The sequence below is a fragment of the Cebidichthys violaceus genome, unplaced genomic scaffold (genome assembly GCF_023349555.1).
Source record: "Cebidichthys violaceus isolate CVI_PGR_0920_01 unplaced genomic scaffold, fCebVio1.0.p SCAF_4, whole genome shotgun sequence".
Classification (NCBI taxonomy): Eukaryota; Metazoa; Chordata; class Actinopteri; order Perciformes; family Stichaeidae; genus Cebidichthys; species Cebidichthys violaceus.
Window position 1 is genome coordinate 9522417 of NW_027176594.1, and position 25577 is coordinate 9547993.

At 40.2% G+C, this 25577-nt stretch overlaps 1 protein-coding gene across 6 annotated transcripts in view; it reads right to left on the reverse strand.

The window, feature by feature from the left end:
• The window catches only part of tenm3 (teneurin transmembrane protein 3), a 336797-nt gene that overhangs the window by 13906 nt on the left and 297314 nt on the right, over positions 1-25577 (reverse strand). For all 6 annotated transcript variants that reach the window (XM_068727440.1, XM_068727439.1, XM_068727438.1 and 3 more), the window contains 21 exons: positions 24694-24795; positions 24391-24564; positions 24062-24121; positions 23465-23627; positions 22102-22240; positions 21845-21950; positions 21396-21538; positions 20490-20668; positions 16977-17081; positions 15439-15569; positions 12064-12233; positions 9759-9885; positions 6177-6374; positions 5507-5566; positions 4509-4853; positions 3341-3585; positions 3077-3258; positions 1884-2086; positions 1266-1376; positions 1032-1174; positions 778-902 (listed from right to left, as the gene is read on the reverse strand). In XM_068727440.1, the coding sequence (XP_068583541.1) occupies positions 778-902; positions 1032-1174; positions 1266-1376; positions 1884-2086; positions 3077-3258; positions 3341-3585; positions 4509-4853; positions 5507-5566; positions 6177-6374; positions 9759-9885; positions 12064-12233; positions 15439-15569; positions 16977-17081; positions 20490-20668; positions 21396-21538; positions 21845-21950; positions 22102-22240; positions 23465-23627; positions 24062-24121; positions 24391-24564; positions 24694-24795 (3211 nt within the window). The remainder of the gene's footprint in view (positions 1-777; positions 903-1031; positions 1175-1265; positions 1377-1883; positions 2087-3076; positions 3259-3340; positions 3586-4508; positions 4854-5506; positions 5567-6176; positions 6375-9758; positions 9886-12063; positions 12234-15438; positions 15570-16976; positions 17082-20489; positions 20669-21395; positions 21539-21844; positions 21951-22101; positions 22241-23464; positions 23628-24061; positions 24122-24390; positions 24565-24693; positions 24796-25577) is intronic.

The following is a 25577-nucleotide window of genomic DNA, read 5'->3' on the forward strand; positions in this document are numbered from 1 at the left end:
ATAGACTGATTAATTATAATCCCTCTCAATCATCACTATGACCCATTAGAAGTGTGTGGCGGTGTCTGTATATGACCTCTGCCTGGATTTTCTCTTTTCTTGTGTTCATGTTGTCAGCAAATAGCAAATAGCACAGTAACATCACTCAGGGTTTGTGGGCCGTTCAGGCTTTGTCACACACCTTGGTGTCTGATACCAAGGCACCCTTTAGCGTCTATGATAAAAAAAACTCACTTCATATCTCTGTGTTAAGTCTACTTTCCTCCTGGCAGATGGAACTTTTTGTCACCTGTTGCATCAGACTTATTTCACCATGCTGTTCACTTTCACTAAACATAGCTTTCAGGATAGTACAAGTATAGTGTGTGTTATAGCCTGCATTTCCAAGAATTAGTAAAACAAACCTCACTTCACTATTCAGGCTGATGGAATACAACATAAAAAAAACTATTCATTGGCAAACTGCATCCACTGCATTAATTAAGTAAGCTAGCATGTTGTCACAATTTATTCTACAAACAAATGAAACAATAAGAAAATAAGCTTGGAAAATAGAAATATGTTTGGTTATCTGGCTTAAACATGATTTTAGTTCCTACATTTATAGAAGGTAAAAAAAGTAGGGACCCAGAAGGAGGAGACCTGGAATAGAACTTTTTAGGACAGCTGTTCTTTTATAGCACTTGGTTTGAAACCATTGAAAACTCTCACGGAACATCTAGACCCAAAAAGTACAATCCCTCTCGTGCTTATTTTCTTTAAATGTCTCCTTGTTACCTGTGACATATTCTTTGACCTGATGAATCTTGCTGATGGGGTTGTTGCCTCGAAACATGTAGAGGTTGAAGGGCTGGGGGTCTTTACCAACACGTGTCCATGTGCTGATGTCAGGAGTGGTCCACCTTTGTAAAACACACACACACACACACACACACACACACACACTCTTGTCAAATGTGACAATGACAGAACAATAGCGTCCTGTTTTAGAGAATAACCTCTCACGCTTTAACTGTAAAATGAGTGAATACCTTCCAGCTGGGATGTCGTAGTCTCTGTCTCCAAAGTGAAGCAGTCGTGTCAGAGGATCATACAGGCCTCCATGGAAACCAATCACCAGCACAAAGTCTGGGTTGGAATCAAAGTAAACCTCCCCGTACGCTGTGTACTGCACCTGCACACAGACACAGATTTATGATCTGATATGGAGACACAAAACCATTTCAGTAACAGGTACACACACACACATTCACATGCACACATACCTGTTTAAGCAACAGTCCATTGTTGCTGAAGACAGCCAGAGGGGTCCCGGTGTTATCGCATGCAATATAAAACTCCTCTCCACTGCTGATCTCCATAGCAAACACATGGCCCTGTGCAACAATAAACATAACAATTAAATACATTATGAATTCAATGGTAAATGGACTTGCTGTTGTATTAGAACTCCACGTGGCAACAGGAGGACTATAAATAATGGCGTCACCATTATTATGAATTATTGTGGGTGTGGGTAACTGTATTCATAACAATAAAACACTGATAAGGGTTCCTTAACCCGTGAAGCATTCAAAGTATTTTAATGTGATAAAGTGGGGCTGCTACAGAGAGAACCATCACCCCCTCTCTAATTGAGATGCTGCACATTCATCGTGTTTTCCCGATGGTCACTGGAGGAAAACCTGCACCACACGGACTATCATAAATCAAAAGTTGAGAGTGAAAACCAAAAGTGACTCATAAATAGCAGTGAGTGGGAAGTCTCTAGCTAGAAACACTGGAGAACTTCTGAGTTTGGAAAAATATATTGTCCGTACTTTCCTTGCCAAATTTGACCAAATACAGTATTGCAGCAATAATGACTTCTCCAGCGCAGCTACCTGCAGGTCGTAGTAAAAGGATGTGATCTCGGAGCTCGAGTGGTTGTAGACGTGAGTGATCCTGGTGGGGTAGTTCAGGTCAGCGTAGAAGAATTGCAGGTGTTGGCCCAGACTGTTTCTAGAAGCCACACGCCGACCCAAACCGTCATAGCGGTACTGGATGGTCCAACTGGCCGCTTTACTGTAGACACGAACTAGAAGACCTGAATCACAGAAAGGAAGATAAAAGGATGTGAAGAATGATGAGACAACATTAGAAGTATTGATTTCAGTGAGATTGTTACTTTTATCTAAAATGCTGACATTTTGAAAAAAAAAAAAAATAGGGTTGAGGCTCTGCCACACCAGTATTTAAAAGAACAAACATTGTGGCAAAGCCAATTCATTTAATTGGAATCACCTCGATCACAGGCCAAGTAAGCTTTGACACATGAGTTTGTGCTATTGACCAATAACAAGCTGTTTTGGTGCGTCATTATGAATCCCACTGCTCTTCTGGCAGGACGAATCAGGTTACAAGTACCTTGCATGTACTTTACGTGCAAAGGCCGCCCTTTGCAGTATTTGAGCGCTAGGATTGGCCAGGCGTCCAGGCTCTCTCCATCTTCATCCAAGGTCAGCACTGTCGAGACAGCATTATTATGAATGCTCTTCTTCACAAGACCCGCCCTGCGTAGCTTGTTGAGGCACAGACGATTGGTTAATGTTAGGCATTGACCTTGAGTAGTTAAGGTCAGGATAGCCCATTGGTCTGGGCATAGGACCTGAACAAATGCTTTGCACCATTCAAGCGCTAGGATTGGCATCCATGCTCGCCAAGGTACTCGCAACCTGATTTGTTCAGGTCCTATAACGCTGTCTGGACAGTGCTGACCTTGGATGAAAATGGAGAGAGCCAGAGAGCAAAAAAAGGAGGAGCTGTGTGGCTTTTATTTAACCCTCAGCAACCAAGCTACCACGCTAAATAACTGGCAGTCATAAAGCTAGCTACCTCAGAGAGCTATTGTGACCATGATTGTAACTGGCTATTGGTAGCAAGTTCCCAGCTGGTACATATTCACCAACAAGCCATACTACTTCAGTCACTACATCATCAAGCTTCTAGCACAGCTTTTCATTAGGACGCACATATAAACTTCTCTGTGTCACTTTCTGGAGTGACCGGGCTTTTGTGTTACTATATTAACTCTCACCTTTGGAGTTGTATTCAAATATCTCAGCTCCTCTCTGTCTCAGGAAACCGTCTTCATCCAGCCTGTACTGAACGTCTCCCAGACGAGTGATTCTGTCCCTCAGGTCGTAGCGTAGAGGGGTCAACCGACCACTGTTGCCCGGGTTCAGCAAATGCAGATTCCCATTCAGGTCATAATTATACCTGGAAGGCCAGAACATTATACTATTAACATCTGGCATCATCAAATGATGGGGCTGTTCTCCGTTTAATGTTCTGATCCTACCTCCACATCATCTTCTCATTGAGGGAGACCGTCTGTAGCTGTCCGTCAACGTCATACTCGTAACCGTATTTGGTTGTGTTGGCGAACGGTCCAATCTTGATCTCCCGCTTGATGACTCGGCCCATGTTGTCGTACTGAATGGTGATCCAGTACATCAGAGACCTGAAGATCTCATACTGGATCTCCTTGATGCGGCCGTGCTGGTCGAAGTGTTTGGTGTAGGTCATTACTGCTGTGGAGATGATCTAAGACGGGGGGAGAAACTATACATGACTGACCAGACAAGACATGGGCATCAACACGAATCAAGAGCCATCCAGGGACACAAACACATTGACAACCAGATGTATTTGAGGAATTGAAGCATATATCTCTAGACCTTTTTATCAAGCATCTCAGATTCACTCCTTAGCCGACTGAATGGTTCAGCGGTTATGAGCCTCATAGGTGTAGGTGTAGCAGGCCCCTTCTAACACTGGTTTAGTTTTAGTTTTTAGTGGGAAGGCTGCTATCATCTATTGAATCAACCAATATGAATACAAGATGACGACGTTGACCTCTAGTGTCGTAGTTATTATGATGGGAGCAAAGGAGGAAGTCAGGTGACGTATTGGATGGTTCAAACAAACAGGACTTTTACTCAGCACATTGCTGTCTGTGTCCCGTGTGGAATCTAAAGTTGACGTTGACTTAGTTTACCATATTTTTGTTAGGTGGCGTACGCACTACACTAATGCCAAGTTACATAAGCTACATAAAAAGTATGCTTATTTTACCCAAACCAGGATCTATTCCTAAACCTGACAAAGTCCTTTTGTTGCCAAAACATAAAATCATTTTGTTTCTATTCACAACATTAAGTTTTACTTTCACAAGTTGGTAGGTGTAGTCTGAAGCATTAGAATGGTAGTGATAACCACTGATAACGCCATTTCGATCGGTTGATATTTGTTAATATTAGATTGTATTTTAAGGATTCACACGGTTCAGTGTTTGCATTTCAAAACATTTGATTTATTAAGTTCTTTAACATATTTTGTTTGAAATGGCAGTAGTATCACCTCTAACTGCAACGACTTATCCACCTTATCAAGATTTATGAGGTACTTTTTCTTACTTATCCATCATTTAAGGACAATTTAAATTAATGCATCCAATCCCTTCTTACCTGATTGATATCATAATAGATGACTCCGAACTTCCCAAACTGCTCCACCTTTCCAGATATATCATCAAATTGATAGAGATCGATTGGCAGTGGTGTCTCATTGATTACAGCCTGCATGCTGGTGACTCTGAAGCTGTTGTCGTAGGTGTAGTCAAAGCGCGCGTTCACCATCCCGTCCTCGCTGAAGCGGAATATTTGCCGGTCGACCAGCGGGCCGATCTGGCGGTACCGGATGGAGCAGATGAAGCCTTCGCTCTGCAGGTTGACGGTCTTAAGCACACCAGCAGTCTCGTCGTACGTGAAACTGACCCGCGTTGAGTCATAGAGGATCTCTGCCAGCTTGTTCTGGTGAGACAAATAAAAAAAGAACAGTATGTGTTTACAATAATGAACTTTGTAGAATATCAGATCCTATTCATCCAGGATCAGCAACAACATCAGTTACATTTAATGACTGCCATCAACTGACTTGAGTGGTCTAGTCAAGCTGTCAAAGTCCCTGTTCATTCTCTTCTCTGGGGTCCACCTGACTCTGTTTCTTCATGGTTCAGGCTGTACTGATGATCTCTCCCTGCCATGACTGTCAAGTACGCAATGCAAAAATAGATCTTCTTTCCATTTATTATATATATATATATATATGATTATACTGTTCAGGATCTTATTCTGAAGAAATCCTATTCAAATGTATTCACAATGTGTAACTATTCATATGTGGGATGACTTAACAGAAAATAATGATTAATAACTGAAGGACAAATGATATATTATTTTAATAGTCCAAATTTTGCAATAAATATAATTTTTGTATTTAAATTATTAAAAAAAAGAACATTTTCATTGCAAAGGACAATATTGCTATCGTACACACATAAAATATTGTATTTATTAGTATATTTACTATTATATAAACTATATGTACTTGAACATACATATATATATATATATATATATATATATATATATATATATATATATGTAAAAACAGAGTCCCAGACCTGTCTACGATATTTGTAGAGTATGCGGCGGCCAGTGCCTAGATGGGCGACTCTGAGGAGCTGGAGACAGAGGAAAAAGAACATACATTTTAAAGGGGACATATCATGCTCATTTTCAGGTTCATGCTTGTATTTTGGGTTTCTACCGGAACATGTTTACACAAAGAACACATTATTTTTCTCATACTGTCTTTCTGAATATATCTGTATTCACCCTCTTTTTGGAACGCTCCGTTTTAGTGCCTGTCTCTTTAAGCCCCCCTCCCAAAAAGCCCACTCTGTTCAGATTGGCTTGCAAGAAAAATATAATGCACCTTTGTAAAGGTGGTTGTCAAGCTGTGGATGGTATATATTTTAATGAGCCTGCATGTGACAGAGGAAGGGGAGTCAAATCTGAATGGCTTGTTGAATCACATGTTTTCTAATCTAGGCAGCCCACAAAAACTGACTGGGTTGTCTTATTTCACAGTTTGTAGGTTGATAGGCACTTCCCTTTAATATCATGAAAATAATCAGACTTGAACAATTCATAAGAAATAAGTATGGAAGCTGACAACAACAGAAATAAGGAAAACAAAAAATACTATCCTTAGACATTACACACACACACACACACACACACACACACACACACACACACACACACACACACACACACACACACACACACCTGTCCATCTTCAGAGTAGTCCACAGTGACGGAGGCGTTGCTCTCTGGGGGGTTGTAGATGTTTCTGTAGTATCCTATGGATCTGATAGTCTGCATGGTGTGTCGAGCCACACTTGGCATGGTGACCGCTGACAGTCGGTCCCCAGAGTCATAGTCAAAGATGTACTGGTGCTGGCTGTGCAGCAGCAAGACCATGGACTGTTAGAGAGAGGGAAGAACAAACATGCTATCAGAGGAGTAAAATACACAATAGAACAAGCACAATGAGACACTTTACATTTACTAAAAAGTGGCAGCGAGCATGGCTCCAAATCTCTAGCAGTATCGGATGCCCAGCAATGGCAAAGACAGAAGAAATAAAGCACCAGCACTCACAGAAAACAGCCTTTTTTGTTTTGTTTTTGTGGGCACTAAATTATGTGTCTCAGCAAGCAGCCATCTTCAGTGTAACCCCTCCAGCAGTAATGACAATTTAATACCACAGGTGAGGTGCATTTATACAACGTTGTGGAACATCCTACATAAAAATCTATAAATTAATTAATAAAAAAACTATTTATATACATAATCATATCGGGGCAGAGAGGAGCCTCCAACAAACCAGGGAAGCACTATGGTGAGAGGCAAACATCTATATCTAACCACAGAAGTTTGTATTAAACATGAAGCTCCTCACACACAAAATAAAAGTGGGGTTTCTGTCATGAACCTTAAGCTACATGTAATGACACTGAGCACATACACATCGATCCATATTCTAAATAAATGAGGGAATCAGGTGCATCTTTCAATCAGCTTGTATTAGATGAATATCTTAACATTGCTGTGCCATCTGGTGGGGTTGGACCTTATGCAAAATCCCACCTGCATGAGAATGAGACAGTTCGGCTTGCATTTTAAGTAATGCTTTATTTGCAGTCCTCTGGGGACATTACCACTGCAACAGCTAACAGTAGAAACTTAGCTTAAGAATATGTGGCATTTGTGTTCTATACAATCCGGATCCATTCACTGTCTTTGGTCATCTGAAATGGAGCATTGCATTAGGTTGGGCAGAGCTCTGAAGTAACACTGGCTTCATCCAGTTATGCTTTACCGTCACCAGCTCATTCACCAGCTGCTTGGCTACCAGCTGAATGAAAACATCCAATCATAATTTAAGCATTAATAAAATGAGGTGGAAAATGAGGAACTGTTGATTCACTCTTGCCAACAATGCTGCCACATTGCCCTCCACCACTCCTACACGTGTTGATAAATACTGGACTTCTACGTAATAGATTTTTATTCTGAAAATAATAATTTGTATTTGACTGAGATCCACTTATTTGTTGCTCTGTCTACCAAAGTCTGGTCTGGGTGATTGTGCTTTTGTGCAGTTTGTGGAACTGAACCACAAAAGCACAAAGAAAGCTCAGACAGTTAGAAAACAATTAGGCTATCGTCTGTACATTCAACCAAACTCCAGCAAACAAAGCCCAACATATTCCTATAATAAGCAAACAAGGCTGAAATAGCTTTCGCAGTAAAACATGAGACAACATGTTTGCTCTTTAACATCATTTTTTCTCAACTTGGATGCCCTGCTATCTCTTCCGTCCCATGGGTGTTTTCCACGCTGCACTGGCATTGGGGCGTGGGGATAGCTCTTCTACAGGATTAGAACAATGTGACACCAATTTCCCCCAGTCAAACAAAGACAAAGCCATCACTCTCAGGAATCCTCTGGGACCTTCCTGCACTGTCATTAGTAGTGGACGATAATCTGAAATGTGAGGAGAATGCAGATCTAATAAATAAGAAGAGATAGCAGCAACTCTTTGTCTGGGACAAAACTGTTTTAATCTCCTGGGTGTGTGCTACTTGCCTCAGGCAGGAAGGAAAGATCACCTTGACCTCCAACTGAACAGGTCCGAGGAGTGAAACTGTTAACCCGCTAAACTGGCTACTCACATTACTATTTCTATTACAATTGAATTGAATTGGCCGTGGTTACACAGTTTTTTCTATGTGACTTTTAGCATCTGATCATGCCAGGATGTATTAACTGTCAAGTCTGTACACTCTGAGATCAGAACTTGCTCACATTGGGATCTGATTAGCCAGACCACATGCCCGAGGTGGCCTGACTCGCATTGGGTTCTGATCTCAGTGAGTTGTGCACAGCATGATGGCACAATGTGGACAATTTAGTTTAGTTTTCCTACTTAGTTAAATTAATACCATTTTATTTTATTGTATATACTGTGCATTTTGTATTACTTTATTTTCTTTAAATTTTATTTAATAGGTTCTACACTGTTATTTTATTGTATATATTGAGCATGTTTCATACTTAATATTTGTATTTTATTGTGTAACTTCGTTTGCTGCTGCTACAAACATAATTCCCCCTGGGGATAAATAAAGTATACATCTATCTATCTATCTATCTATCTATCTATCTATCTATCTATCTATCTATCTATCTATCTATCTATCTTATCAAAGTAGGTCTCCATCACCTTCCCCCCACAAGGGAGTTCCTCTCCTCTCAGGAGCGAGTGCAGAGGGAAGAGAGGAGGAAAACTGGCACTGGAGCTCATCTGAGACCTGCTGTCTGAGTCCTGTTAACTTAATGCTGAACCCAACATTCCCTGATTTTGCTGCTTAAAAATAAAAGGTTTTAAGTTACAAAACAGGGGAATTTCTAGGAACATTGTGTTTTGGAGGCTGCTGTGGCTCAGAGTGGGTTGTTTTTCAATCAGAAAATCGGCGGTTCATCCTGGCTCCTCCAGTCCATCGAAGTGTCCTTGCATGGAAGCCCCTGCCATCAGTGTGAATGGGTGAATGATAACATGAATCCATGTTATCATTCACATGGATACAGCGCTTTGAGTGGTCGGAAGACTAAAAATGCGCTATACAAGTGTAAATCCATTTACCATTTATCACCATAGCTCCTGAGAGGAGAGGAACTACCTTGTTGGGGGAAGATGATGGAGAACTACTTTGATAAATTGTCCACATTGTGCTGCCATGCGTACACAACTCACTGATTATACTGTAGTTAGTGATGTGTGTACATATGACCTATGATACTATAGTTAGTGACGTGTGTACATGTGACCTATGATACTGTAGTTAGTGACGTGTGTACATGTGACCTATGATACTGTAGTTAGTGACGTGTGTACATGTGACCTATGATACTGTAGTTAGTGACGTGTGTACATGTGACCTATGATACTGTAGTTAGTGACGTGTGTACATGTGACCTATGATACTGTAGTTAGTGACGTGTGTACATGTGACCTATGATACTGTAGTTAGTGACGTGTGTACATGTGACCTATGATACTGTAGTTAGTGACGTGTGTACATGTGACCTATGATACTGTAGTTAGTGACGTGTGTACATGTGACCTATGATACTGTAGTTAGTGATGTGTGTACATGTGACCTATGATACTGTAGTTAGTGATGTGTGTACATGTGACCTATGATACTGTAGTTAGTGACGTGTGTACATGTGATTTATGATACTATAGTTAGTGATGTGTGTTCATCTATGTATATGGTTTTCATTGTGTCACCCTGTACCTTGTCCAAGTAGGTGTAGCTCCACGTCTTTCCGTCAGCAAAGACTCGGGAAATGATTCTTCCCTGACTGTCGTACTCCCACCTCTCTGTGGTTGGACCCCTCTGGAGGCCTGTCACCTGCCCCGTACTGGACAGACAGACAGACAGACAGACAGACAGACACACACACATACACACATACACATATATATATATAAGATTTTGTATAAGCTAAAAATCTAGTTCATACCAAAATGTGTCATATCCAAGCCATGTGTTTCCAGGTTAAATTGAAAGTGTCCCTAAAATGATGAATTTACTAATTTACTTATGTCAGTGTATTAATGCTGCAGTTCCTTTTAAAATGTTAAGGCAGTCTTAGAGGCTGTTTTAAAGTCACATGTTCCATATAATCCCAAATAATAAACTACTTTTTTTAAGATGATCTTTTTGGCCTTCATTAGATAGATAGAACAGTTAGACTGAAAAGGGAAGAAAGAGGGGATGACATGCAGCTAAGGGTCAGATTTGAACTCAGGTTGCTGCGGTACAGAGTTCAGCCTTGATACATCGGGCACCCACTCCACTACCTAGATTATCCAGGCAACCTAACACCTTGATATTTTAAAATGCAAATCCTATTGTGAACACAAGGTGTCACTACCACCATATGGGCAGATGCCTTTTTCATACCGAAGAAACTTTGCCAGTCCATATGTTTCTATATTTTGCCCCCTTAGAGTGGACAAACTGTTAGAAACACCTTTCAATACAATTGAACATGCACACACAGACAAACACACTATGACCTCAAAAATAAACATCAAGTAGAATTATCACCATTATAACAGTGTCAACAAAAACTGAAAATGTATAAGCTTTGTAAGAGAAGAATTAATGGCAGAGCTGTTCTGGATTGACTTAGACCAGTAGTCACAAGACCGGACCCAGACCGGACCCAGACCGGACCCAGACCGGACCCAGACCAGACCCAGACGCAGTTGTATCTGGACCATGGCATTCTCCAAAAAGAGAAATGTGGACACCGAGATCAGAGCCTTTACCAAGAATGGATATGTTAATTCTTCACACTGGCAGTTTAAAACCAGTATGTGTTCAGAGGCCATGACGATTATTAAAAGCAATGATGTGAAGCGCCACTACGACACAAAGTATATCTCTTTTGAGCAAACATACCAACTCACATCCAAAATGAAGGCACAGAAAATAATTAATCTAAGAGCTAAATATGATCAGAATCCTAACACATTAATTCACTGACCAACAATGATGTTAACATAGAGGAATAGAGAATGGAAAAAGGAATAGCAAGTGGTTTCAATAACCACAGTTAAATTCCCTGCACACACATTTCTCTTTTTAGAAGAAGATCATCTGGTTTTCTTGGTTGACATCACTTCTGAATGAACTGAATTTAAAGCTGCAAGGCAATTCAGTTAAATTCATTTTTCTAAAATGAAGTACTTTATTTTAAGATGGACATTTTTCAAAAGCTTTCTGTTGTATTTTATTCTTAAATGCATCCCTTATATGACTTGAAACGAGAGAACATTTATGTATTTATTATATTATGTAATTAAGTCATCCGGTTCAATTTGAAAATATTGTTGAGATATTATTTAATTTAACTTTAACTTTTATTTGATTTAACAGTCAGTTTTTGACTACATACAGGCGTTAAGACAACTGTTGGCTACTTCAATTATACTGTATGAAACTAAATCATAGAGCAATTTAGACATTATTGTGATGTTCCGGACCTTTGTACGAGGAAATTCTCTTTAACTGAACCTTTTATTTTTGGACCATTTTAATTGAATACCCCTGACTTCGACTATACAGGTGTACTTAATAAAGTGGCCAGTGAGTGCGTCTGTGAAAATGGGGAAATAAGTGATATCTTCACATCACTGAGTTTAACCAGCACAAAGCCTTTTTCTCTGTTGGTGTAGGAGGAGAACAGCAGGATGTAGGTTTGTTCCATGTTAACCACAACACCTCAACAGACTTTTTCAACTTTCTTTTGCTTTCTTTGTTCTTCGGTGAGAATGTGGTGCTGGACAAAACCTGTCTCCCTTAACTAAGTCACGTTATAGTGTCTCCAAGTGTATGTAATGTGTACAAACAAGTGCTGTCTAAAGTCATAGATACAGTGAATACTGAAGCTGTCCCTTTTTAACTGAGCTCTTTTTTACTTTTCTTCTGAGCCCAGTGGCACTGACTTATCTCGTCTTCACCCTTTACATCTCAGCTTTCTGTATTTGAGTAAAGAAACTATTAAATACCCTAATATAGAAGCACTTACCTGGAGTAGGTCAAGTTAACAGACAGTAGCTTGCTGCTGGGAACCCAGAGTGTCGGATGGCCTTGGGTGTCATAGATGATCTTCAGCAGGAACTTCCTGTGGTCATCATAAATTTTCTCTGTTCGGAGCGAACGATCGTAGTCCACAGACAGCAGGTTCCTACCGTTCACCTGAAGGGGTGGATGCAAACAAATAACCACTGAATCATAGAGATCTCCGATCAGCTGAAACATGAAATGCTTAGTATCTGAAACTGATCATATTACATGCAGCTATGCTGAACCCCTGCTATGCTCCCTTCATGGTCTGACCATGACTAAAAGCCTAAAACTATTTAAAGGCGGCAATAATGTTGATTTCACCCCACAATACAAAAGTGTATAGATCAAACAATGCTGTTTTATTCTTAGAGCAATAGCAGAAGAGGGATTAAAATAGATTGGCCTGAAGGCGGCAGTAGTGTTTATCTTTCTAGGAGCATGAATGTACTGTGTAAACCAATGGGAATCTGCCTGTTATGTGAGGAGACGTTTTTGTGTGTTGCTAGATGAAACCTCATGGATTGTGCAAAATGGAGAGAGCCTTTGGGCAGCATGAACATGCTGAGTTCATAAAGATTTTCCCATTTGATTTAGATATTTTTGTTAACATGTGGAAATTAGTGCTGGAGCAAAGGTTAAGACGTGACCAAATACTAAAGGAATCAACCAACAAATTTCATCACTATCTGCATGGACAAACAAATCTGTTTGTCTGTTCTTTGATATCATGGCCCAAAAGATATAATAATATATTAATATTACATATACAATATTACAATATATTACAATATTCCATTAATAATTAGCTACTGCTGGCTAGCAAATTTGTAAAAATGTATAATGGTTGAAGAATATACAAGTTTCTCAATATGTACAGTCACTCATTCTCAGGGACCACGAGTGTTACTTGAGAAACGTAACATAAACCAAAGGGACCATATTAGCCGACTGCTACGCTGCTGGCAGACTACTCCGCTGGGAGGAGCCTAGAATCACAGTTTATCGTGCCAAATGTATGCGATAACGATTCTGGCACCCAACAACACAACAACATAACATTTTGATGTGTAACTTTAGCCCTACTCCGCCTTCAAACTTTGTGTTTGCCTCAAGTCTTTCCTTTGTTTTGCCCCCAGCTTAACACCGTGAGGTAATCATGACGTCGGCTGTAAAAGGGTCTGTAGGCTGAACAAACAGACAAACAAGAAATAAGCCCTGGTGTTTAATTCTTGTTAATAACTTGCTGCTCAATTTAACATATGCACCTCAAGCAGTAAATTCAAACAAACTTCTGATCCAAGACATCCATAAAACACTGTAGCACCACAGCCCCTGCTAGCCGCTCTTTATCGCTTTCTAAATGACTTGCTGTTTGTTCAAACACCAATTTACGAAGACAGATCACCCAGGTTCGGAGCTGAACTCACCTTATGGATCCTTGAAGCAAGGGGAAATACTAAGAATGAATTGTTTTACAGACCTGTTTCATTAAAGATAGAGTCTTGCTGGAAAACGTTCAAGTCATTTTTCTCATCTTTTTATTCGGCCACTCTCTCATTCGTGAATTAGCACCAGTTGAATGCAGTGAGGTGAATAAAGAGGGGCAGAGAAAGAAGAAGGATATTGGGACGGTGGCTAATGTCCAGCTGGATGAGAAACAAGATTGGATAACAGCCAACAGATGTGCTGAGTGTGAAACACACCATATCAGATGAACAAATCATTTTGCAGATTGGCATGGCCTGTCACGTTTATAATGGATCGGAGCACTCTGTGACTTTTAATTCAACTCAGTGCCAAACAGGACTCTCAGATGGTCCCGTCTTCACTTCAGCCACTCATTTACCTTAATAACTGGTATAGAGAGGAAGAATTTCTGGAGTGTATTTACTGTACTCATACAGCGTTCGTAGCCATACCTTCGTAAATGAATACGCAGCAATTTCCAAAAAAGTCTCTCAGCCAGGAGATCATTGTTCATGCCCCGTGTGAAACAAGAAGTCAACATTGATTTATTTGTCACGTATCTGCTGTGTCATGCCACTTCCCTAGTTATTTTAACCCAAACAACGTAAACAGTGTATCATAGTTTGATTGAATCCACTGTATGTCTATCAGCCATACATTATTGACAAACATGACAGTGGAAGTCAAATATATCATAAATACACAATGAACAAATACATCTAGGGACTAACAATACCATCAGCAACTGTCCTACATTCATTTAATTCATATCATAAAACTTACCAGCGTTGACATTCTGTGTCTGCCAGCAGTTGTTTTCATTATTTCATCCAACAAGCTGCTAGGACATGCAGTTTCACATTACCTCACACGCTCAATGCACATTCCTTAGTTGAATGAGCACACCGCATGAAATCAGTATAAATATTAGCATTTAGCAGAAAGGCTGGTCAAAGGTTCCCTGCTGTTCATCCCGCCTCACGATCACCCATCATCATTAACGCCTTACGTTGTCATCTGGTTGATGCTGCGGGACAGCTGGACTGTCATGGTGTTAGTGAAGACAAATTCTCACACACACCAATCACTAACGTGTGGCTGACATATACAGTGTACATACTGTATTCATGGTCACCTTTGCACTCCCGTTTACTGAAACACACCTACCTGCAACTCATTATTGCCAGCTCACAATACAACACTCCCCATTACCACCAGTGGGCCACACATGCTGTTGCATTCATTAGGGTTTATTGGACCATGCTAAGAATGGCAGCATTGTGTGGATCAAACTCTCCAGAGGCCACATGACTGCAGAGTTTTCTCCTATTAGACTGGGCTAGTTAGAGAGCACTTCATGTAATATTCAAGCACTGCAGACAAATCACTGTCCCTTCCTTCTCTCCTAATAGCTTGTAAGAACAACAGACACAACGCCATAATGGACACAAACAGAAACTCCCTATGTAACCCACAGCAAGCTGCTTGCAGAGGGGGACACAATGATAGGACTGATATGTGAGCATTGTTGCCTTCTAGCAAGAAGGTACTGGACTTACATCTAATGTCCAGCTGGGGCCACTCTGTGTGCAGTGCACCTGTATGTTTTCCCTCCGTCTGTGTGGGTTTCTCCCTCCAACAGTTCACAGCAGGTGAATTTGAAACTCTGTAATGTTTGCAGGTGTAAAGGTACTGCTCTATTCAGTATGTGATATCCCTGTGATAATCCTAGAGTCATACAATAACTACATGATTAATTAAACTGAACCCTGTCCATTGGACCATGTGAACCTTATTTTGTCTTTCAGTTCAGAAAAGATGCCAGTGTTTGTAGATCACTAGTCAGTCCCAGCTGGAGAGTACTCACCCTGAGCTTCCTCCCAAAGACGATGACTTTTCCACGTGTCTGTTCCTTCCTAAACCTCCACTCCACCAGGTTCTGGCCATTCTCTCCCGGCAGTGTCATGTTGCGTCGGGCTACAGTTGGGTTAGCAGCACCTCGAAATGGATATGAAAAAGACATGAATACCAACAACATTTTAAACTACAACTGGTACAACTACCGCCTCACGGTTGTAGCTGCCGCCAACCAGTCAAGTTACAGTCTACATCAATGTCTGTCCAAAATACAATCACTACATAATTCTAGTCCAGGTGGAAGTTTGTGCCAAATGTGAAGATATTCCCTCCAGGGGTTCCTGAGATATTGTGTCATGAGAATGGAACGTGGGGACAGAAAAACCTGAAAACATCATGCCTTTGATTGCAATATCCTGGGTACCTTGTGCACTATGTGGCGCTGTATACTTTTTTACAATGCATGGAAGATCATCCAAATCCTGCAAATACTGAAATATTACTGAGCAACTTTCATTATCAAGTAAAATATAATGCTCAAACTTGCTCAGACAATACACTCTGCAACACAGTACATGCCAGTATGGATTTTGATCATTTACAGAAGCCATTAGCCTCTCTGGAAGGTTTAATGTTTCCCCCTCCAGACTTTTAATGATTTTACCTCAAGATGGGCTTTGTGTGTGGTTTGAATCTTCTAATATAGCCCATTGAATGTGAATCACATATCATATCGATACAATTTAATTGCTACTAACCATGTTTCAAAGTCTGCTGCAGTGTTTTAGACCATCAAATGAAAATCAGCCTGCAGAGACTTGACACTTGAGTTGGTCATTAATCACAGTGAGCATCACTTCTGTATTTATTGTTGTGTTGTATTAAGTTATATTGCTGCAGTTCGGCAGGTCAGCTGCTAATGCAGGCTTGTAAGTCTGAAATGTCTGCACTACATCACCATGCAATGATGAACAATGACATAAAGAAAAGCAGGCATATTTATTATGACGGATCACCTACAGTACGTGCAGCACATTTCAAGCTGATTATTATTATTAAGATGTAATGCAAACCAGTGGCTATCTAGAAAGTCAAAAGAACACAATGTATTTGAGTCATTAAAACTGTTGTGCTGCTTAGGAAAATGGTCAGCAACAATTTAAAGATAGAAGATTTGCTGGAGACACACTAAAATGTGAAAACACTGATATGGCTTGAAAGATGATCTGATCAAACGCATTCAAATATGATATTTCATGATACTGATGATCCTTTTCACAAACAGGCTCATCACATGGGCAGACAGTTGTGATGGAAAAAAGGCCTCAGACAGCGCCTGCCACACAAAAACTCTTAGATGAAAACCATTTACATTGAATACTTAGCGTACTGAGCAATTCATAACTCATAAGCATTCGGCATGAAGACAGCCTACACCCATGCTTTACATTGAGTGTGATGCTTAGTTCTGGGGTGTTCTAAACAAATACGTCATCCCTGCACCACTCACTATCAAACATTTAGGTTAATGTGCTCAAAACTGCATACCTGCCAGTATATGGGGCTCCGTCTGGTAGTGTGTGTCCATCCCATTGGCATAGATGACCCGCAGCGAATGGTCATTACCCACCTGGTAGCTGTTACGAAGCTGGTCTGTGAGACAGACGGGGAGATGAGTATCATGAATTACAATACAATTACAATACAATACAATATCATTACAATACCTAACATTGATTTTATGTTTGTTTTCAATGTGGTAGATTTCAAGGGATTTCTTCAAAAACACTATTGATTGCTAAACTGAACTGAAAAGGAGAGAAAATGAAAGACAAAGAGAGGAGAGCAATAAAATGCATGTGTGTGTATGTAAAGGGAGAACAGAGTACAATTAATTTCCGTGGGCAGTGTTTGAACCTGCTAATGGAGCACAGAGCAGGTATTAACATCCGCCAGCCTCTTTTAATTAGGTTCCCCTTGACCTCTCGCAGGACTAATGGCTGTGTGTGCGTATGTGTGAGTAAGAGAGAGATCGAGGCTCTCTCGCCTAGAGACATTTTTACTTTTTTCTCCCTCATTTTGATCCTTACTTCATCAGGTAAATGATTCCTGTTTGTCTGATTACAAAATATTTCCAAAAAAACCTTGTACTTTATTCACAAAGTTTTCAAGGGCAAATTAAAAAAAACAATAACACATTTGATGCCAAAGTTATCTACCAATTTCACACAGCAATAAGTGTGCAATGTCTTCTTTTGTTACACATTTTATTTCTGAGGGAATTAGCTTTATCAGTTATTTTGAAATGTTCTTTCCTTCTAAATTAAATATAATACAACTTCTTTATTTCAATTTCTTTTAAAATAGTTTTCATCTTGATTTGAGAGCAACTACAAAAGTCTTTCTTTTTTCCTCCGTAGATTCACTGGGATTCTTTTCTTTTTGGAACTCTACCAAATGTTATTTCACAATGACATGGAGGGAAAACATGCAGCACTGGTTGGCTAAATTAAATTATCTGGGGTCAAGTAATTCAAAGATAGTTTAACCTTTCAAATCTGTCCAAAATGCGATTCCTACTGGCCACTGTGTTATTTTTTTATGCTGTTTGTATGTTTTGGTTTAATATTGTGCGGTGGATCTGATCCTTCACTCCCACCCACCTACATCAATTTTCTAGCACAAAAGAGAGGCTTCGTACAATATGTTATGAATGGGGACACAACTTATTAGAGCCATGCATTGGTGTGAATATTTACTGTATTTTCCCTGTAGAGCCTCATTGTCAAGTCCTGCATGGTTGCCCGTTTTCACAAAGCAATCAACAACAACATCTAAATGACAAAATACAGCATCTGTATTAGCTTGTTTACCATTTCTGGGCTGCACTTTCACCTAATATGATTTCACATTACCTGGACCACTTGCACATTGCGCAGTTTAGTTGATAGCGAGGAGGCAAAAGGATAAATAATGTACATGAATTGATGGAGAGGAATGCTACCCTTGTCGATGGCTTTGAATAACTTATTATGTTCGGATCAATACTGCTCTGCTGTGAGGGAGACGCTACTCTGTTTTCCTCTCACTTGGGGCACATGTAGCATGCTCTGAAACAAATCACTGCTGGCCACTCGAGGCCTCGCTTCAACTGGCTCATTAGTTCAGATTTAACAAGAGCATCAGTGCAAAATTATTGTTTTCCCTCGCCGTTCAGACCGAATGTCTGACATGAAGGATGATAAGGATGGTGAAACTTCTTTTTTCCCTTTGCAGTTTCCCTCAAATCGAGAATTATCATTGATGGATCTCTCAGGTCTATTCTTACAAGGTTTAGAGTTGTAAAATACAAGATTGGGAGCACTTCTTTTGCCTCTCAATAGCTCTAAACATATGACAGCTGAGCTGGTGGCTCGCGGCTAACAGTGCTAACAGTGCTTAAATTGAAAAATACGGCAAGAGTGCTGACAAAGCTCACAGTGTTTACCTGAGGGGGAACTGCAGGATGGGCAATAAGCTTCTGCTATCTGCTCTTTTTTTCTTTCTTTCAGTTAGTAAGTAGTTAATGGTTATGGATTAGAAGAAAGGCAGGTCTTGCGGATGGAATTCACATAGACATTAACATACTCTATCAATACTGTTAACTGTAGCTCAGTACATACAGTAGTCCCATGGGGCATTCACCGGAGCCAGAGGGTAATATTGTGGAAAGCAATGAGAATAAAACATTTTGCAATATGGCCATTGGTCAGAGAAATATAGTTTACTGATTTGGAGTGTTTGCCCTGGGTAAGTGCTAGGACTGGTGGTGGTGGCAGAAGATTATGAACTACAAGATGAGACACTTCTGGATTACTATGGTGAAGTTATATTTATAATCATGGTGTTAAGGGAAGACTTTAGGGCCTGATATACTCCCAAGTGGAGTGCAGACACCACAAACACCAAGCAGTTCTGTTTATACTGCTCTTTGGAGTCCACGTTCCACACATGTACAGTAGATCGGCGTCTACAGGAAGACCTATTCCATGGATGTAGTGTAGTCTGTATGATGATGTTTGCACAGAATCTACATGTTCTGATGACAAAATGTACGTCAAGCGGATGCAGAAAGTAACTGGCTTTCCTTAAGGAGATTGGTCTGACTCCAAACTCACAGCAACACTACTGTGTAACATTTACCAGCCTCAGCACAGAGCAACTACTACTCTATCAGCTACTGCTGTTTTCTCTGCTGTCTTTGTAGAGCATATGATGTGTGAAACCTTGCATCTACTTTAATGTTGGTCTTTTTACAAAGTGATTCATTTCTCAAACACAGCCACTCATCAGTGATTTCAATGGAAATGACACCATTGAAAAAAAAGACCTGTAGAAAAATGTTGAATGGAGAAGACACAGCTCTCATTTGTACTGGGACAATATCATACAGTCTGATTCACATTACGAAGGTATTTGCAGCACACACTCTATGGCAAACTTTCTTACTTACTCTGTCACACACACAAACACATAGACCTGTACTTCTATCTTTGTGAGGGCCCTCATTGACATAATGCATTCCCTAGCCCCTTATCTTCACCTCAACATTAACCATCACAACTAAATGCCGAACCCCAAACCTTACCGTAACCTAAACCTAATTCTTATCCGATCATATTATCTGGTCCTGAAGAAGTGAGGATCATACAAAATGTCCCAACTTTCCATAATTGTCCTCACTTTGTTTAACTGTTGGTTAAAAATTACTTTTCAATTCAATTCTATTTGTGAAGCACAATATCACAGATCACAAATTGGCCACTGCTTTACAAGGGTAGGATAGACAGAAGTGTAATACATATGTATATGTGTATCATAAAATTACAACACAGCCAATCCATATAACAGAAATGATACTGAGAGTAGTAATATCAGCAGTGGATAGAATAGAATAATGATAATAAAAGCAGTAATAGGAATAGAAATGTGAATACGCACACACACACACACACACACACACACACACACACACACACACACACACACACACACACACACACACTTGCGTAAACACCTTACCCTGCACCAGCGTGTAGAAGGAGTCTATTGATGACAGGTTGGTTGTGATGGAAACGTCCTCATCCCTCCCTGACGTCTCAATGTCCACAGCAACAGCCCCTGACGACATGTCACCGTGGAGGTTGGTCACCACGCCGGTGGGGAAGGTCACATTAGTCAGACGACCCTCGCTGTCATAGCTACAAGGACAGTGAGGATGCAGGGAGGGGGGAATAAAGGGACATTAGTGTCTATTACTGTAATGTGCTTTATGGAACCCTGTAGAAAAAAATTTACTCTACATTACACACACACACACACACACACACACACACACACACACACACACACACACACACACACACACACACACACGTGGCCATGTGCTAGACCTGGTTGTAAAGAATATCAATTTCAGAGGAGGTGGAATAAAAACTGGATATACCCAGCAGGAGGAAGATCTTGAATTCCAATTAATCTAATTAGAGGAAGTCAATTTCAAAGTCAATGAATTTCTACTCAGTTATGAGACTAGATTTTCAATTATTTAACGTCTCTTGTCAAAAGACTAATCGTTCGGTGTCCACTGGTCCAACTAAAGGTTATGTCTCGACATAAACTAGTAGAGACAGTGAAGAAATCAAAGAGTGTATGTTATAAATCTATTCGTTCTGATTGATGTTGTCCACTTTGAGGTGTAGATCATAGGAGCTGATGCGATTCTGTCAGAAATGGTTTCTCAATGTCATAAAACCATTAAGAGCTAAAATAATTCTTAGTAACTTGGTAAAGTACCTGTAGATGGCTTATGAAATACAAAAATCCAACTTTTTGCTTGTTTTGTTTTTGCCTTTTGATTTCCAGCCTTCCATTATCACACAGCAGCTCAGACATGTACCCAAATATAAACAGAGTAATGCTGCTCACTCATAGAAGGTAGTCCAGCCTATTTGGAGGCTTTTGGTAGCGAGCAAGCCACTGTTGCCATGGTAACTAAACAAGACCAGTTCCTGACCCTGAGCCGTGAGAGTCTTCAGACCACCGTTAGTCCCAATGGTCAGCCAGATGACCTATACACACACAAAAACAGCAACAACCACAGTAAAACATGGTTATGTGTTCGGATTGTACCAGTCCTCGCTTACTTCATGTCAACCGTAATCTCAGACAGTAAACATCCGAGTTTGCTTAATTTAAATATTAATATTGTGTTGTTGTCAAAATAATGTTTTAGGGTCTTTCTTGAAACTTTTGTGAGCAGCAAAATAAAGATAAAACAACAATAACTGCTCATTTGCTGGCTGAATGCAGGTGTTTTGATAACTTTATCAAAACACCTGCTTTCTGCAGCATGGCAAAAGACTGGCTCATCTCACCTGGTTGTCAGGGGCAACCACACGTACAGGCATCCTGTTGGTATCTCTACGGATACGGAGGGTATTCCCGCTGCTGTCTGTCACCGCAGTTACATCCTCCTCATTGCTGAGAGTGAAGGAATGGAGGGTGGTAAATGACAAAGTGAAAATTAAGTTTGAAAAGAAGGACAACAATGAAGAAAGTGCCAAAACTAAATGTATTTCAAATGTAACAAATATTTCAAAGCAACTATGTGTTCATTTCTACACGAACCAACCTGTAGCTGAAGTTGTATTTATAGTCCCCAGTGACCAGAGACATGGTGAACTGATGAGTCCCATTCCCATCAAACACATAGAGCTCTTGGGAGGCTGGAGAGGCCACTTCATAGGAGCTGGGACCTGAAGCCAGAGAGCCTGAAGATACACAGACAAGCAGATGGACAGACTTGTGATTTCTGTATCATTTACTGTATCTTCTTTTTATTGTACATATATTTATATATTATATTATATACGTTGGGAAGTATCTGGAACAGTTCTGCTGACCAGCTTGTGCAGCATCAGAGCCTCAGATCATTCATTGAGTCTTGCCAGTGTGTAGCCACTTTTCAAATCCAAAGATCATTGTTGTACAAATACTGGGTAGTGTGCAGGATCCTTACTGGCCCAAAAATGAGTCCATGTGGTCCACATTCCATGTAATACATACGTCACGGCATGCAAATAAATGGAGATGCCTCATAACACATGAACACTACCATGATTTTTTTCTAATATTTGATGGGGGACAACATAACTGTATTACACAGGATACAATACAAGAAAAGTATTGAAGTACTCTGCTATTAACAAGCCGATATTTTAAGGTGTTTTGAAAAGAGCCATATTTACACTGCAAAAGTGTTCTTGCCGACTTTCCACGGCTGGTCGACAAAGCAGACTCCCAGAGAGAAATATGCCACTTAAGTACTGTAGCCCAGGGTTATGAATTATGCCCTTACTTATGAAGGGAGACAATAATAACAGGGAGGCTCAAGCATCTGAAACAAGACTGCAACCTCTTTGTTGCTCCCACTATGTCAACGGTAGCAGCGGCCCACTACAGATTCACTTATTCCGTTCTGACCTTTCACAATAAAAGCCCTGGACATATACACTGCATCACTGCTTACGGGAGGGCTACTTAAATTCACTCATAGCATTTCACAAAGAGAACTCAACAAAATAGCCTACAGTACAGCTCCTTCTCTCTGTGAGGATTTCACCTGTTATAAGTAGCAGTGAGACATGTGAGGTGGAGAGGTGTGAAGGTGCAGCTGATCTAAAGAAGAGCTTCACCAGTCCTGGTTAGATATTAAAATAGATTTTGAAAAAAAAAGTATGAACGCGCTATGGTACAAAAATGCACTCCTGTTTATGGCTTTTTTTCACACCCTCCACTGCCTTGCATTGTCAAAATATGTTTTGACAGGTTTTTTGATTTCTGCAAAAAATTATTATTTTAAGTTACATGTTCCGTCATCGTCTTTAGGTTTTTGCAGTGGTATCGTTTCAGTATCAGCATCAAGATACTAGAGGCAGGTATCGCTTCAAAGCCATCATTTTGGTATTGTAACAACACTAACGGTATAAACATACCAGTAGGTGGCTGGTTGCATCGTATAGCTCGAATCCGAATGTTTCCCAGATCAGCCATGTACAGCGTCCCATCCGGAGACACCACCAAAGACGAAGGACAATTAAGCCTTGCGTCTTTAGCATAGCCATCTCCTGTTTGATAGCAGTCACAGTTGGCATCGTTCTGCAAGACAGAGGGAGGTCGGGAGTGGGGTAAGGGGTGGGTGGGGTTACATTACATGAGCAATTCAACTTGGCTTATGTTATGGAGAGTGGAGAGGAGAAGTGGGCACCATCAAGAATTCAACTGGTGAAAAATTCTCATGAATCAAATTTTCTTTATTGTGTTATATTACTAATAAATAAATGTTGACCAGATACTAGCTGCAGTCACTGTGCTAGTGTTTTCCAATTAAATTATATATATTGTATATTCAATTTTATTCATATAATTATTTGACTGCTACACATTTATTGTGGGTTTGCTGACCTGGACTGTACTATATCATGAACCAATCAAGATTAAGATGTAAAATTAAGAAATAAAAGAAGGACATGAAGAATGCTTTTCAATGTCTGCTTATCTGTATGTAAGGTAGATGTGGTACAGTACAGTACCTTGCAGTCACAGTCAGATGGCTCTCCAGCTAGATGGGTAATTTCTCCATCAGTCGACACCTGGTGGGGTGAAAGTCACAAATAGACATTTTGCAACGGAAGGGCTCTTTCACAGAAAAGAAAACAACACAATAAAAGCACTCAGTTCATCTTCATTTGTCTAATGTTCCTGTATCTGGGGTTCAAATCAGACTTGGTACCTTTGCTGCTAATTACTGACTTGGACAGATATTCAAAGTTGTGCTTCCTTAATGCAAAAAAATGTTCATCTGTTAATCAGGAACTTTCTGTACATGAATGTACCGTCTACTGTATTTACTGAAGATTACCTGTCGGATCCGGTGGATTTTCTTTTCGTCTGTCTCTGCGATGTAGAGGACACCGCTGTAGGACAAAGCGATGGCTGTAGCTCCCTCTAGCATGGTCTGTATCGCTCTCTTCCCCATAGTATATTCTATACCAGGTACCTGGCAGTGCATGGGACGACCTGCCACGATACGAACCTGAACACATACATTTGCAAAGTTGTTACTAGCTACTCGCAAAAGTTAATTTATTAAACTAATATTTCATGAAAAAAGGCACATGTAACAGGACATTTGTAAAACATGGACTTTGGTTAATGTGGGTACCTGTCTATTTTCAGTGATCTGCAACACAACGTTGTTGTCCAGGACGTAGATAGAGTTATCCATGGGATTGATGGCTAGATCTGTGGGCCATTCTAACCGAACCTGGATGTTAAGATGACAGAGGGGGAGAAGACAGAGAGAGTTTCATATGCTACTCTGACTGTATACTTCCATTAAACTAAACTGTATTTTGCTATCTGATCCTGTTGATTCTAATACTAATATACTGTGTATTTCCTGGTTTGACAATGATAGATGGTTTAAACATGATGCATATAAATTCAAAACCTTCATGATCTCTAGGTCTGCTGCCTCAGTAAAGAGAAAACAAGGAGAGCAATCTCCTAAAAAAGAGGCTGCTCATGGACAGTTCAACTGGACTTGTTAAAACTACAGAGGACTGAGGGGGCATCTGTGACAGTAAATCCACCCTTCGGAGCAGGTTTACATGACATAAGGAGTTATTTTAAAGGATGACAACTTCCAATCTAAAGAAATAAATCTGAACGTGTTGTTTACATTAAATGTCTTCGATAAACTATGCCTATACCCACAGCATGGGCTGTTTTTAATATCAGCCAGTTTATATATTGTCTACTAAATGTCCCCTTTGTTCAAATGCTGCATTCACAAAAATATTAAAGTGACTGTACGCTTAACTTGAAAAAGAACAACATGAATCTACAGAAAGCTGTAGTTGAACATGTGTGGGCTGTCAGTTCCACAAGTGAACTCAAGAGGTCAACTAGATAACTGCCAGAAGTCAAACTGAGCTAAAGTCTGCAGTGGAGAAAACATGGTCAGAGTTCAGATAACTGCAACTCTGCAAGAAATGCCCCCAAACCACGGTCCTGTGCCACCACAACACACACTCTCCCTCTAAC